Below are 16,869 nucleotides of genomic sequence, written 5' to 3' on the forward strand. Positions count from 1 at the left end.
AGGATGGGTAGTGTGCAGGAGGTTTTAACCTATTTTTGCCCAGCTCAGAGGTGTACACATTTCATCCCTGTTGTGTATATGCAATGTTGGGGAGAAATTTAAACAAGGGATGTTCCAGAATCTGAACCAACCTCTTTCGCTTGAAAACTCCAGATCTCCTGGGGCACAAGCAGGTCCACCAATCTTTTGGTTTGCTTACCTAGGTGATTGGTCACTGATCTTTCCTGCTCCAGAATAAGTCTTTTCACCTAACCAGCAGGTTTGTCTGCAAAATGAATTGCTTTCTGCTTGCAACTCCAAATGGCATATCTACATTTATTTTACAGTATAGCTGTGTAAACTGCTTTGTGAACTACTTTTTGTTGAAAAGCGGTCCATAAGTATTCTTAGGGCCCAATCCTATCCAACTTTTTTGCGCTGATACAGCCATGCCAAAAGGGTGTTTGCTGCATCCTGCAGTGAGAGGGGCAGTCACAGAGAACTCCTCAAGGTAAGGGAACATTTGTTCCCATACCTTGGGGCTACACTTCGGCTGCATCAGCACTGGAAATATGGATAGGATTGGGCCCTTAATTACAATTATAATATCTGATAGATCATATCTAATCAGAGTGCAATCCCATTAAGAGCAGATTGACAATTCATTTTCTAAATTGCAGATCAACTACCTAACTAATCTGGTCCAGATTTAATTTCAACTTGTTTGCCCTTATCCAGTCAATCACTGACTCTAGACGAGGGCTCAGGACCTCCACAGTCTCTAAATATAGAGCAGGATATGTCTGTCTTTCATCTGCATAGTTTGACATTTAATCCCAAATTGTGTATAACCTTCCCAATAGATGTTGAATAACCTGGGAGACAAAATTTATTCTGGTGGAACACCAAAAGCAAAGGCCACGGTGTTGTGCAGGAGTCCCCTAGTACCATAGTCTAGAACAGTGATTCTAGAACTTTTTCATCTCATGGCACACTGACAGCTAAAATTGTCAAGCTGCATAATCAGTTTTTTGGCAACTGATAAGGCACAATCATGCTGCTGGTGGGGGGCTCAAACCCCCTTTGGCCCTACTAATAAATGACCTTTCCCCCAGACTCCCACAGACCATTTGTGCCACATCAGTGTGCCAAGGCACACTTGGTTGAAAATCCCTGGTCTAGTATCTGCTCTCCAAGAAGAAGGGGAACAACTGGAAAACAGGGCATCCGAGCCCCACATGAAGGTGCTCCATGGTCGACAATATCAAAAAATGCAGAATCAAGAGGATCATACTCCCCTTAAACCATTTCTGCCCAACATTTCATATATGCAACAGAGATTAAATGTGTACACCTGTGGCCTGGGCAGAAATGGGTTAACCTATACTGGGAACTGGACATCAACTAGGGTGACCAAGACTGTTTCTGTTACAACCTTGGATCAGAAGTCAGACTGAAATTGATCCTGATTTCAGTCTCATCCTAATTTATTTCCCCCACATATTATTGAGTTTGGGTCATCAGTACATGCCCAAAGGTGGGAGATTAGAGAGTGGTCACTTAATTGCCCAACACGGTGAGATCAAGGGTGATTTTCTTTTCAGGGGGTCGACAAGTGCAGTTTTAAGACCCTCTACACTTCCCTGAGGGTAAAGATGTAATCAAACTCGAACTATTTTAAAAAGCTCCACTAAACAGGTCTCTCCCAATGATACCACTCTTAGGTGGACTGAAAGCTGGTTGAATAACTGTTCCCAGTGTGTGCTATTAAATAGCTCTCTACCTCAGCCTAGAGGGAGGTATCAAGTGGAGTGCCACAGGGTTCCATTTTTGGGCCCTGTATTGCTCAACATGTTTATAAATGATCTGTATGATTGGATAGATCAAGGGTGTCAAACATAAGGCCCGGGGGCCAGATGCGGCCCTCAGAAGCTTTTTATCTGGCCCTTGGACTCTCAGCTTCTGAACAATACTGAGGTGACAGTGCTGAAAGGGTGGCCAGCATGATAATTGGGCTCTCCCATATCTTGAAATATGATCAAGATTTCTGTATTTTCTCTCCTGTCATTAGCAGCCAATGAGTTTCTACATGAGAACAGAGTGTTTATTTCTGGTTTTGACCTGTTTAATGACATCACTTCCTGTGTAATGACATCACCTCCGGCCCTCAGCAGGCATCATGAGTGCTATTTGGCCCTCTGCATGAAATGAGTTTGACACACCTGGGATAGATTATCAAAACTGCAGATTATACAAAGTGGGAGTTCGGTGGGGAATGGCTAATGCTCTGAAAGAGAGAGAGTTGGGATTTAAAACTACCAATATTTTGACAGTTTCCACCAGTGGGCCCCTATTAACAAAATTAAGGGCCCAGTCCTATCCAATTTTCCAGTGCTGGTGCAGCTGGGCCAGTGGGGTGTGCGTTGCATTCTGTGATGGAGGGGCAGTCACAGGGGCTCCTCAAGGTGTGGCAACATGTGTTCCCTTACCTGCCCTGTGGCTACACCGGAGCTGGAAAGTTGGATAGAATTGGGCCCAAAGTTCAATGGACACAAATGTAGAGTTCTACATGTAGGAACAATAATCAGAGGCTCAAGTACAGTATAGGGCCAAGGCTGCAGCCCCCCACTCCCCAGGTAGCTGTGGTGACTACGGCTGCAGCGTGGCACCCAGAAATAACTGGTGGCGATGTGATGATGGTGTCACCACCAACTGCTTCTGGGAGGCACATTTCAGGCAAAAAAATTAGAGGAGGGTGGCTAGCCTCACAGCCCACTCCTATGCATGTCTACTCAGAAGTAAGCCCCATTATAGTCAATGGGGCTTACTCCCAGGTAAATGTGGCTAGGATTGCACCCCAAGTCCGGTCAGACCCACTGTAGCCGATAGGGAGGGTGCATTTTGTAGCTGGGGGGGAAAGCACTTCTGCCGCCCTCTCTCCCTGCACAGAGCCAGGCACCCACGTGACGTCACTGGCTCTCCCCGGGACCACGAGGCAGGGAAGCCAATGAGAGGCGCGGGCGAGGATCACGTCTGCGCACGCGCCCTTGCTCCCACGGCCCTCGGAGCGCAGGCGCAGTGTTCCCGGCATGGGTTTGCACTCGTCCCGCCTCCTTTCCACTTCTCTCAGCGGGCGGAAGCAGTGGGGGGGAAGAGGAGGCGAAGGGGAGGGTCGTCAGCCGCGCTGGTTCCGGTCGCGAGGGGTTTCCTGGTCGCAGCAGGCAGCGCCAGTGAGTAACGCGGTTGAGGGAGCGCGAGAGCGCAGCAGGTCCCCTCCCCCCAGTCGCCCCCCCCTCAAGCCAGCTGGGCAGTAACAACTCTCGCCTCTCCCCCCCGCCTGTTCCTCCACACGTTGCCCTTCTCCTGGCAGGGCTGCCGCCAGCCACACTCGTCTGCTTGGGCAGCCTCAGAGGAGGAGGAGGCTCTTAAGCCTCCCGTGGGTACTTCTGCTATGTCTTTAATTTGGATAAGGTGCTTCTTTTGCTGGGGTGACACTTTGCCCATACTCAGAGGGCACAGTGCTCAAGAAACCTGTCTTTAAGACATGTGCTCAGAGGCATGCGTCTTGGAGTGCACAAGACACGTGTGTTGAAGACACACGTCCAAGGACATGTCTTAGAGTGTGTTGAAGACACATGCGTTTGAACACGCGTCTTTGAGTGCTCAAGACACGTGTGTGGAAGGCACACGCGTTTGAATACGTGTCTTTGAGTGTTCAGGACACGTGTGTTGAAGGCACACACGCTTGAACATGTGTCTTTGAGTGCTCAAGACACGTCTTCAACACTTAAAGACTTAACATCTGTCTTAGAGTGCTCAAAGACCCGTATGCTGAAGACATGTTAAGTCTTTAAGTGCTCGAGACATGTGTTTAAGACACATGCTCAAAGGTATGTATGTTAGAGTGCTCAAGGCACATGTGTTTAAGAAACATGCTCAAAATCATTTGACTTTAAGTATGGGGGGCTTTTCTTTTTGAGCTGCTTCCTTGTAGAAGGGGAAAAACATCCATCAGAAGTGCATTGCTATTAGGTCCTTTATTTAACACTTTGGTCAGAAAAAAAAAACCCACTTTGTATATGGTCAAAGAATCAATACATGTGAGAGTCTTACAATTTTTGAGAGTAAAGAGTGGGAACTGTGTTCTACCTGTTCCAATGTGTGGAAAGAGACAACCCCCTGCCGCATAGTATGCCAGCATATGATGAAGCCACCCTATGCTGAATTAGAGAATGTGACCCATTTAGGGTATTGTCAATGCTGGTTGGCAGTGCTTAGGTTCAATGTGTAGAATCTCCAAACTGGGTTGAGAAAGATTTATGAAGATCTCATTGGATGCTTGGACAACACACATGTTGGATATTATATATTCATCTGTGTGCATAATGCATAGCATTTCTATACGGACATTTCAAGTACAGTATGTTGCTGTCTGTCTGTTGCTGTCGAGCTGTCTGTGACAGATCTGGAGAGGGATCTTGGGGTGGTGGTGGACAGCTCAATGAAAGTGTCAACCCAATGTGCAGCGGCAGTAAAGAAGGTCAATTCTGTGCTTGGGATCATTAGAAAGTGTATTGAGAACAAAACGGCTAATATTATAATGCTGTTGTACAAATTGATGGTAAGGCCACACCTGGAGTATTGTGTCCAGTTCTGGTCGCCACATCTCAAAAAGGACATAGTGGAAATGGAAAAGGTGCAAAAGGGAGTGACTAAGATGATTATTGGGCTGGGGCACCTGCTTTATGAGGAAAGGCTACAGCATTTGGGCTTCTTCAGCCTAGAAAAGAGGTGCCTGACAGGGGACATGATTGAGACATACAAAATTATGCAGTTAGGACAGACAAAAGAGAATGTGGTTGGTCTGTGGAACTCCTTGCCACAGCATGTGGTGATGGCATCTGGCCTAGATGCCTTTAAAAGGGGATTGGACAAGTTTCTGGAGGAAAAATCCATTACGGGTTTCAAGTGATAATGGTTATGTGCAACCTTCTGATTTTAGAAATGGGTGACATCAGAATGCCAGATGCAAGGGAGGGCACCAGGATGAGGTCTCTTGTTATCTGGTGTGCTCCCTGGGGCATTTGGTGGGCCAGTGTGAGATACAGGAAGTCGGACTAGATGGGCCTATGGCCTGATCCAGTGGGGCTCTTCTTATGTTCTTAGTATTCCGAGTGCATTGTATACAATAACTGTGTTCCTTCACAACAGCTCTGCGAGATAGGCCAGAGTTGTTGTCATAGGCAAGTGGGGAGGGACCACTGAGTATGTAAGAGAACTTACCATGCTGAAGGTTGTCAACTTTATGGCAGAGGTTGAATTTTTGGATTGGAGACTTCAGTAAATACTGTACTTGTGTGTATGTAATATAGAATAATGTATGGGCCCTATTGCTGACTGCTTCATGTTATCTTAGTGAAATACGGTTTGGGGTATGATAGCTTGTTAACAAAATATATTTGCTAATCATTTAGTTGAAGCAGGACTTTTTGTTACAAATTTTTGCTACTCTTTTGGAATTTGTCTCTATAACTGGATACAGATTTTTCTCATTTCTCAACTAGATTTGTTGTTCTGGTAAATTATGGTGAGTAACTGTGTTAGTGGGGCATCACATGGATTATTAGTGTGATCAGGCTGCAGCATAACCATGGGTATTTAGTCTTATTGTTGTAAATAGTTTTAACTGTTAAACATACAGTTCACTAATTAAAGTGTTGGTTAGTATAGTTTTGAAAATTGCTTTAGCAAGTTGGCAAATGTATTTCATTAACAAGTTCTGATTTGGGGGAAGAAAGCTAAGAGAATCATGTTTGCTGTTGCTCTGAACAAACCCTCCTCCTTAATCAAATGTATATTCTTAAATGCAAAGCAGGACTTGATTCTGCCTTCACAAAATATGTGAACGAAACTATCAATAAGGTTTCTAAGGACATACCCTAACTCCCAACATAATCCATGCAAGTTACAAATGTAATAACTTTACCTTCCTTTTGGTTCTGGAAAAAAAAGTTAAGGATCACTTCCAATGTAAAGTGTCTATGAATGCAAGCTCCCTCCAAAAATTTAGAAGCTTTCAGTTTGTGAGAAGGGTTTTTGTGTGAGCGCAAGGGACCCTTTACGTGAGAGGAGCACTCCTTCTGTTCTTGGAGGTACCATAGCTTGAGTTTATAGATTGCACTTCCATTCATGGAAGGGTCTCTGTACATGACCCTGAGAGTGTGAATTTCAAAGGATTTGTTGTCTCATAGTTGCCTTGGTGAAAGGCAATCACATTTTTATATTGCTGGTGATCCTGCCCTTCTTCAGTTTGTAATAGATATCCATTGCTCTAAAACAAAGAAAGAATAGATGGCCAAGTACCTTTTATTTAACCAATTTTCTCTAGTTTCTATAGCAGTGATTTTCAACCTTTTCCATCTCACGGCACACTGACAAGGTACTAAAATTGTCAGGGCACACCATCAGTTTTTTGACAATTGACAAGGCACACCATACTGTTGGTGGGGGGCTACATCCCCCAATGACCCTACTAATAAATGACCCTCTCCCAAACTCCCATGGCACACCTGCAGACCATTCATGGCACACCAGTATGCCATGGCACAGTGGTTGAAAATGGCTGTTCTATAGTATTAGAAGCATTTCAGTGTTTCATTGATGAAGAGGTGGTCTTGAAAGCCTCCATATGGTGGACTTGAACTGTACTGTAGCAAAAGTAAAATTATAAAATTCAAATCCTTGCTAAACCCCTGGATGGCCTTGGGCAAGCAATTCTCTCATCCTTAGCTTTTACTCATCTGTAAAAGGAACTACAGTATTTATGCTCTGTCCTTAATAGTTATAAAAGGGCTTTTTAATACACTAAAATATATCACTGAAATAATACCCTCCAACAAAATATATCAAACTGACTCCTTTTCTCTAGATGTGTTATAAACCTCTAAGAATTTCTGGCAGACACTCATGCTGTTTTCTATCACTTTTGTTGTCCTTATGGTTACAGAAGCTGCTTCTCTTAGACAGTTGTAGTTTCAATAGCAGGACTGTATCGTAAATGACTTCAGAGTTGCAGCTTGCGAGAGACATGGATTACTTTCCATCTCTATATCATGAGATGTTTCTGTCTAGAGTAGACAATCACCCTTGTTTATATTTTTCTCTAGCTATAAATCTATCCTTAAAATTATTTCTGCAAATCTTTAGGTAGTGTGTTTTGGTGTGTTTTTCTTTTCTTTTTTTATCTCTCAAATTCTACGCTGCAGACCAGTTTTCAAGTTTGCCTTTGTAACCATGAATAGTATAAATGTAATGCTTAAAAGAGTTACAATTTTCACTGTACTAATTTTAGATGTCGTCATCCTTGGCATCTGAGCACTATGACTAAATAGTGAGAATCAGACATTTAATCGCAGGCATATCCTTGTCTTCATCTAACACTGGTTCATAAAGATTGTCCTGCTACATCTGTATAGTATGGCAATATGGCTTGACTTGATAGCCTTGAGTCAATAACCACCTTACTCATCTTCTTTGTATGAAGGGGTGGTTATTAACTCTAGGCATTTCCTGTGAGAAATACCCTCACAGGCTAAGGCTCATATGAATGAGCCCAAAGTGTGGAAAATTAAGTCCCTCCCAGCATGCATTGTGTTCTTTTGAGCTGCAAGCCACCTGCCATTATAGTGCCAGGGCCCGTTAGCTTTAGTTAAGATATGGAAGTTCAGCCTCTGCTTGCTAGTGCCATTGCAGTTTATGGGTTTTGTGTGTTAAAAAATACGGAAAGTGCTTTTTTATTAGAGTCCTATGATTGATGTTTGAAAAAACCTGTCAGATGAAATTTATTATTAAGTGCCTGAAACTCTTGGATGTCCTATGAAAAGTGAAGACATAGGACAGGCCCTGTCAGCAGACCCACACTCTAAGGCAGTGTCATTGGGTTAAAGTTACAGTGATCTCATTGTCTAACGCTTCACAGTTTCTGTTGCACTGTAAAGCATTCACATTTTTATTCACTGTGACAACCCCTGTTTCTGAAACAATTTTTTTTTTTTTTTTTGCTTTTATTGTGGACAGGTTGGTAACTACAGTTGTGTGTTGCTTAGTGACCGGGATGCAGACTGGCACCTCTGTCACCAAGTGAGGCTTGACGTTATAAGAAGTCTCTGAAGGTGAGGGGAGCGCTGTTCCCCTCACCTCTGGAGGCTTTTCTGAGCCTTGCAGAGGCTGCACGCATCTACACACTACCTCTACATGGCTCAGAATACCCATTTGGGGTGAAAACACATAACTTCCGGTTTCCCAGGAAACCGTAAGTCACGTGTTTTTGGCCAAAATGGCTAGTCTGAACCTTGTAGAGGCAGGGTGCGAATGCAAGTTGCCTCTGTGAAGTTCAGAAAAGTCTCGGCTTTGGAGGCTGAGGGTGGGGGGGAGATGAACAAGCCAAAAAGCTCGACTACAGAGGCTGGGGCGGGGGGTCAACAGGGACCAGCAGTGGCCATCACATATGTGAGCCATTGCTGGTCAGAAGTCTCTAAGCATCACTCACTTGTACTATCACATGTTATCCATTGATCATTATTCATATCACATCATTGTTTTGGTTTGATATTTGTGATTTTATGTACTGGCAATTGAGCCATCCTGGTTTGAGCCATAGGTTAGGCAAGAGGGACCTGCAAACACAATGTTGCATCTCTGCAACCTCAGTGCCCACTTCCAGCTGTTAAAAGCACAAGCAGATGCTTATCTTTCCTTGAATTTTCTAGTGTGTCAGGAAGTTCAAAAGAGAGGCCTTTCCTTATTTGTGATGAGGTTTGGGTAAGAGAGGAAATACGTACGAGTCTGCTGAGAGTCCTCCTTGCCATAGGATTGGTGGCACTTGCTCCTTGTGAGTGGATTTGTGGGCACTTTCTGAGTAACTTAGTCTTGCATAGCCTTGAAGAAACCATACAAAAGCAGTTTTAGACCGTTTTCTCTTAAGGCATATGTTCATTTGGAACTGTGTTATATTATACAGTCAGACTATTGATCCATTTGGTTTGCTATACTGACTGGCAGAGACTGTCCAAAAACCATCTTTAACTCTAGCGAGTTTTCTTTCTCTGCTCCACCTGAAAATATTGATTACTGAACCTAGGACTTCTGCATGCAAAGCATGAGCTCTACTGCTATGCTACAGAATAGCCCACTCTTCCCACTGGCATCCCTTTTCACTGTTCCATCCCCAGGAGACAAGCCAGGACCCCTGTTAGCATCTAGTGGTACCTGCAGCATACTTTCTAGAGGGGGGCACTGTTTTTCCTGGTCTTTCTGTAAACCTGTTAAAACGGGCAATGCCAGGAACACATGCTCTCCCAATATGTTTCTTGGCTATCCCACTGCTACACTATGAATGAATTGCTTGTATTGTACTACATTGTAAACTGTTGGAGGATGTTTTGATCAAAAGGTGAAGTTCAAATCTTTAAAATATCTTAGTATACTGGAATTTTGAGCAGCACAAGGATACAAACAGAGCTGTCTGCAAAATGAAGCAGGAAGCTTCTGGTGGAAAACTATTAGCTTGATAATTGACAATAGTTCAGTTAGCAGTGAACTAAGTGTATCCAAAGGATTTTTTCCATTTTAAAAAGTTCATGTCGAAGAGTGTTGCACTGTTTTGTACATTTTGCTACCTGCTTTGGCGGGGGGGGGGGCAATTTCTAATTTCCAGTGCTGACTGGTTTGACATTTATTCCAGACATGGTTCTGTATTATTTCAGTTAAGAATCACTGGAGAATAATTAGGTGTTTCAGGCTGTCATAATATACTTTTTTGTGAGATACATTAAGACAGTACAGGTACAGCCTCAGTATCTGCGAGGGATCCATTTTCGAACCCCTTGCTGATATCAAAAATTGCAGATAATCAGAGCTCACTCCGGTCCCCTTCGGAGGGTTCAGGTGGAGCCAAGTCTGTCTCAATGCAGGTCAGGGGGACTCACACTGAGCCAGATCTGTGGATGAAAAATCCGTGGATAAACAGGCACTACTTGCATAACAGGCATAACATAACACTACTTGCATAACAGGCACTACGTTCCAGTCCTGGAACGTGCTGGAATCCCTAGCATGTATTCACTGCTGAAACAGAGACGCCTGCGTTGGCTTGGTCATGTGGTGAGAATGGATGATGGCCGGATCCCAAAGGATCTCCTCTATGGAGAACTCGTGCAAGGAAAGCGCCCTACAGGTAGACCACAGCTGCAATACAAGGACATCTGCAAGAGGGATCTGAAGGCCTTAGGGATGGACCTCAACAAGTGGGAAACCCTGGCCTCTGAGCGGCCCGCTTGGAGGCAGGCTGTGCAGCATGGCCTTTCCCAGTTTGAAGAGACACTTTGCCAACAGTCTGAGGCAAAGAGGCAAAGAAGGAAGGCCCATAGCCAGGGAGACAGACCAGGGACAGACTGCACTTGCTCCCGGTGTGGAAGGGATTGTCACTCCCGGATTGGCCTTTTCAGCCACACTAGACGCTGTGCCAGAACCAGCATTCAGAGCGCGATACCATAGTCTTTCGAGACTGAAGGTTGCCAATATATATACTTGCATAAGTAGTAATTGTTCATTCTTATGGTAGATTCAGATATTGAAGACATTCTTCGTATGCTTCATGGTAGCTGAAGGGAAGGTGGAAGAGGTCTGTTGTCTTCATGCCACACTCCTGGGCATCCCAGCGAGATGTGGTTGGTCACTGTGAGAACAAGGATGCTTGACTGGATGGACCTTTGGTCTGATCCAGCAGGGCTACTCTTATATGAGTTGGAGGTGGTTGTATATTCAGAAGTAAGCCCCATTATGGTTTTTGAATCTTACTCCCATGAAAGCATGTATAGGATTGCAGCATAAGTTGATTTACGTAATGTTTAGCTTCTCATCTGCATTGGAAGTCTGAGAAGTTAGCAGTGATCAATTCTCTGTCTGGGTTTTTCTGTGAGCACTGCCTCTTTTAAATGAGAATGGTCCTATTGCTCTTTTTTTTAAGTCGGAAGGGGAAAAAACTTGAATTGAGGAAATGGTAAAGAAGGGTATGTGGATTTAGGAAGTTTAAATATACTATAGATTGTAAAATGTTGTGTGTGATGAATTTGGTGTGTGCTTAGTGCACACTTTGTTCTGCAGTGTAGGGCAGAATCTAAAGTACAGTGTTTGGCTTGCTCACAGGGCCTTTAAATCTTTTTCTTCTAGAAGTCACCCCCCCCCCAGCACCTCCCATGAGGATGGAGCCCTTGGAAGTTGCTCCTGATGAGGAATGACAGGCTCCTGCTGAAAGGGAAAAAAATTTCCCTTATTTTTGTAGAAGTTCCTCCTCATATATGTGCTGGATTCTGGGCATAGTAGGCTTCACGTACATGGAAACTTATCAGTAGTTCTACTATAGAGTTCTATAGATTCTACAGTGTTTCTCAAACTGTTGGTCAAAACTTTAGATATAGGCTGATGGGTTCTGAGCTGTCTGTGACAGATCAGGAGAGAGATCTTGGGGTGGTGGTGGACAGGTCGATGAAAGTGTTGACCCAATGTGCGGCGGCAGTGAAGAAGGCCAATTCTATGCTTGGGATCATTAGGAAGGGTATTGAGAACAAAACGGCTAGTATTATAATGCCGTTGTACAAATCTATGGTAAGGCCACACCTGGAGTATTGTGTCCAGTTCTGGTCGCCGCATCTCAAAAAAGACATAGTGGAAATGGAAAAGGTGCAAAAGAGAGCGACTAAGATGATTACGGGGCTGGGGCACCTTTCTTATGAGGAAAGGCTACGGCGTTTGGGCCTCTTCAGCCTAGAAAAGAGACGCCTGAGGGGGGACATGATTGAGACATATAAAATTATGCAGGGGATGGACAGAGTGGATAGGGAGATGCTCTTTACACTCTCACATAATACCAGAACCAGGGGACATCCACTAAAATTGAGTGTTGGGCGGGTTAGGACAGACAAAAGAAAATATTTCTTTACTCAGCGTGTGGTCGGTCTGTGGAACTCCTTGCCACAGGATGTGGTGATGGAGTCTAGCCTAGACGCCTTTAAAAGGGGATTGGACAAGTTTCTGGAGGAAAAATCCATTATGGGGTACAAGCCATGATGTGTATGCGCAACCTCCTGATTTTAGAAATGGGTTATGTCAGAATGCCAGATGCAAGGGAGGGCACCAGGATGAGGTCTTTTATCTGGTGTGCTCCCTGGGGCATTTGGTGGGCCGCTGTGAGATACAGGAAGCTGGACTAGATGGGCCTATGGCCTGATCCAGTGGGGCTGTTCTTATGTTCTTATGGTCGGGACCCACCAGCTGGGTTCCCATTCGTTTTGATATTTTATTTTTAATATAATAGACTATGCTCCCATGTTATGTTACTGCATTTGGGGAAATGTGACAGATCTGTACTTTTAACAGGCTACTATGTATATGCTTTTAACAATGATAGTAAATGGGACTTACTCCTGGGTATGTGTGGATAGGATAGCAACCTTGGATTGTTAAAAATTTTCCTGCTTGATGATGTAACTTCTGATCATGACATCATTTCCAGTGGGTCCTGACAGACTTTCATTTGATAAAGTTGGTCCTGGTGCTAAAAGTTTGAGAACCACAGCTATAGAAGCTTCAACAGTTTGAGTTGGTACTAGAATAAAATCATCATCATTTAGTTCCAGCTTGCTGGCTCACTGATTTCAATGGTTGTAGCATAGTCCCATGTCATAATATTTGTCTAAGAGCCATTTGGAATAGATGGCTAATATGGCTTCTCTCTGGGCCCACTGGGGATTGGTTTTTTTGTGTGTGAGTATTGTAAATGCAGATCATGCAAGATATTATTTTGCTAAGAATTTTGTTCAAATTAAAAGCAGACAGTGAAGATATTCACTTGACAGTTTTTTTTCTTGAAGAATGGATGAAATCTGTATTAAAGGCTAAGGATGAAAGGGATTAATTTTATTAATTTCTGTGTGGGTTTGCTTAGTATCATTGATTGTTTTGGGTTTTGATTTTTACTAGGTGTGGACATACTTTCCACAATGTTCGGTGGCTATGAAGATATAGAAGCATTTGAAGATTATCTTTATGGGGAAGAATCCTCTAGTGAGACAAGTGTTGATAGCGAGATAGAATTTCATCTTTACAGTCAAGTCCATTATGCACAGGACCTTGAGAATGTCAATGGGCGAGAAGAAACGGAAGAAGCTAGACCTCTGGAGAAGCAGGATTCAGCGAATAAGCAAGATGAAAGAAATAACTTTGTTGTAATTTCTGATAGTGATAACATCCGCATTTCGGATAGTCCAGATGTTGTCGACTTATCTGATACCCCTGATGAAGATAGTGTTTATAAAAGCAAAGCCCAGAAGCTAACAGCACTGGAGTCCCCAGTGCTTGGAAGGACATACAATCTTACTGAATCAGTCTCGCCAAACTTTTCTAGGGGTTCTTCTTTGGTTACCCTTAATTCAAAGGAATCAGCTGCAGACACTTCAAGGAAAAAGAGAAGGACTAATCAACAGTCTGTCTGTTTTCACCGTGATGGTGTTCACATGATACACAAGATCTTAGTAATAGAAGACAGCTCTAATGATGAAGAAGCAGATGATGTGGCAAGCATAGTCTCTGAAAGTGACAATGTGGAGAGCTGGATGCTCTTGGGAGGTGATCGAGATGACAAAGATAACAGTATTCTCTTAAACCTTGAGGGCTGTGGAACTTCAGCTAGTGAAGGTCAGTATATTTTTGTGGCTAACGCCTAATAGAGTTAAGAAATATTAGGGAGATATAGCTGTCAAGAGGGAAATGATAAAAAAGAAACTGTTATGCATGTTCAAAATAAAAAAAGATTACTACCACAAAAGAACTGTACTTTTGTAAGGTATTTTAAGTAAAGGCAGATATGGACGTGTTTGAATAGTAAAAGAGTATTCACAGTGCAATTCTTTGCATGTTCACTTAGAACAGGGGTCTCCAAACTGTGGCCCGGGGGCCACATACAGCCCTCACAAGATTTTATCTAGCCTACAGCAACTTAAAAATATTTTTATTGCGGATGTTTTTTGCTAACATTTGACAGTTTTCTTCACTATATATCAGTTCTGAATTTAAGCACGGCGTTGTTTCTTTGTCACATTTCTCTTTTGTTCTGAATGATATTATGCTGGTTACAAAAAAGATCCGAATAAAACTTATTCATTAATTTATATTTCATTCATTCATTTTTTCAGCTTGCAAAAATGTGTAAAATAAACTTTGTGGACCTTGTACTGAAAGGTTTGGAGACCCCTGACTTTATAAGTTTGTTTCAGTGAGATTTACTTCTAGGAAATTGTATACAGGATTGCTGCCTCAGTGCTGATCTTATTAATGTTATGGTTGACATTGGTCTACAACTAAACTTGAAAATTAAGGAGAGTTAGAGAGAGAATTGAAAAGGAGCAGTAAATGTCAACTGAGAACTGAGCTACATGGAACTATTATTAAGAATATGTATATACAACTTTTCAGCAAGAAAGTTCACGAAGTGGTTTATGTTACTCGATATATAAATAAATGGTTCCCTGTCCCACAAGAGCTGACAGTGTGAAAAAGTTGCAGAAAAACAACTGCAAATAACCACTTGAAATGTGGTGAATGATAGTTACTCTCCCCCTAAAGGATCTCCACTTTTAAAAGTGCCTCTTTGCCCATTCAGCAGGCATAAGATGATCAATCTTGGATGATTAAGAGCATTTTTACATGCTCTGTGGTAGTGAATGTGAGTTTGGAACTACTTATGCACATGGTAGAGAAATGCAGTCAATTCTGGCTTCCTGGCCCATGTGCCTGTAATATTTATTTACTTAATTTTTATTCTTTTCATAATGAGGGGATCCAAGTGGTTTGCAGAAAGTCATCAATCGCAATAGATATAGAAAAATGTAAAATCCCAATTAAAACACTTACAATATACCCTAAAAAGCTAAAACATTAAAAATACCTTAAAATAATTACAATAAAACACAAAACCAATGGCAGACACCTTATAAGAAAGGACAAAATCTGTAAAATCTTGCCGTTTTTGTTACTGTAAACTCAGAAGACTTGTTTGGGTCTTCAAACCCCAATGGTAAGCCTCGAAGGAAGGAGCAATTTGTAGAATGAGAGGGAGGGAATTCCATAAAGTTGGTGCCACTACTGAAAAGGCCCTGTTTCTTGCCGCCACCCCTCCGACCTCCGTAGACAATGGCACTTGTAAAAGAAGCCTTCTCCAGTTACCTGAGGGGTCAAGCCATATTGTACAGAAGTAGGAGGACTCAGAAATACACTGGCCCCAAGCCACATAGAGCTTTGAAGGTTAAAACTAGTACCTAGAATTGGGCCCAGAAATGAGTTGGCAGTCAATGTAGCTGCTGTAGCAGCTGCCCGAACCACCTGTCTTTAGTGATTGCATAGGCCACTGATCCCCGCTCAGCCTTGAAGTTTCCTAGATGACCTTGGACTAATCACTCTCTGTCTCACCGACCTCACAGGATTGTTGTGAGGACAAAAGGAGGGTAGGAACCATGTACATCACTCTGAGCTCCTTGGAGGAAAGGAGTGAAAAAAGGTGAAAGGCGTGAAAAAAGGTGAAAAAAGGTGAACCTTGGAGGAAAGCCGTGAAAAAAGGTTTCTGAACCTTCAAAGCAGCCCCACATAGAGTGTGTTACAGTAATTTAACCTTGATACCACTGTGGCAGGGGTGTCCAAAGTTTTTGGCAGGAGGGCCATATCATCTCTCTGACACTGTGTTGGGGGCTGGGGAAAAAAAGAATTAATTTACATTTAAAATTTGAATAAATTTACATAAATGAATATATTAAAGATGAACTTATATGAATGAATGAAGGTCTTGCAATAGATCAAGGCCTATAAAAGGCCTTGTACAAAGCAAGGCTGGCCTTTCCTTCACTGCCACTGCTGCATCACAGATGTAAAACAGCAAGCAGTGGAGGGAGCCCTCATCCCACAGCTCATGCAAGACGTCAAACAGTTGCTCTCATGCTGAGAGCAGTTGCGTCGGGCCAGTGTGGGCTCCAACAAATCTCCAGAGGGCCAGAGGCTCATTGGACACTGGGGGCTCCCTGAGGGCCACATTGAGAGGCCTTGAGGGCTGCAAGTGGCCCCAGGGCTGGGGTTTGGGCACCCCTGCACTATGGCATGGATCACTAGGGCCAGGTCTGCACAATCCAAGTATAGTTGCAGCTGGTGCAAAGACCCTCCCAGCCAAAGTTGTCACCTGAGAATCACTGAGCATCTGCAAATTCAGGGAAACCCCCAAGCTGCTGACCTGCTCCTTCAGAGAAAGTACAACACCATTCAGAGCAGGATGATACTCTAGCACAGGGGTGCCCAATCCCTGGCCCTGGGGCCACTTGTGGGGCTCCCAACACAGTGTCAGGGAGATGAGTGGCCCTCCTGCCAAAAAGTTTGGACACCCCTGCTCTAGCATCTGCATCATGGATTTCTGGGTTTAATCTTGGCTTGTTAGCCCTCATCCAGATCCTGACTGTCTCCAGGCAGTGCTCCAGGGCTCCAACAGCTAGTATATGGTGGAAAGGAGAAGTAGAGCTGTGTTTCATCAGCATACTGATGGCACCCTACTCCAAGTTCCCAGATGACCTCTCACTGATTTTATGTAGATGTTGAATAGCATGGAGAAAAGATTGAACTCTTTGGCACTCCACACCTCAAGGGCCAGGGTGTCAAACAGGCATCTCCCAGCACCACCATGTGGGACCTATCTGCCAAGTAAGAGCAGAACCTCCCACAAGATGGTGCCTGCAACGCCCAACTTAGTCAATCAGCCCAGGACACCATGATGGTGTTGAAAGCTGCTGAGAAGTTCAA

The 16,869-nt window shown here is 43.5% G+C and overlaps 1 protein-coding gene across 1 annotated transcript in view; it reads left to right on the forward strand.

The window, feature by feature from the left end:
- The first annotated feature begins 3,128 nt into the window (after positions 1-3,128).
- The window catches only part of ZCCHC7 (zinc finger CCHC-type containing 7), a 181,824-nt gene continuing 168,083 nt past the window's right edge, over positions 3,129-16,869 (forward strand). The window contains exons 1-2 of the mRNA XM_066616189.1: positions 3,129-3,209; positions 13,018-13,731. Coding sequence (XP_066472286.1) covers positions 13,038-13,731 — 694 coding nt within the window. The 5' untranslated portion in view covers positions 3,129-3,209; positions 13,018-13,037. The remainder of the gene's footprint in view (positions 3,210-13,017; positions 13,732-16,869) is intronic.

The sequence above is a fragment of the Tiliqua scincoides genome, chromosome 2 (genome assembly GCF_035046505.1).
Source record: "Tiliqua scincoides isolate rTilSci1 chromosome 2, rTilSci1.hap2, whole genome shotgun sequence".
In the NCBI taxonomy this organism is placed as follows: Eukaryota; Metazoa; Chordata; class Lepidosauria; order Squamata; family Scincidae; genus Tiliqua; species Tiliqua scincoides.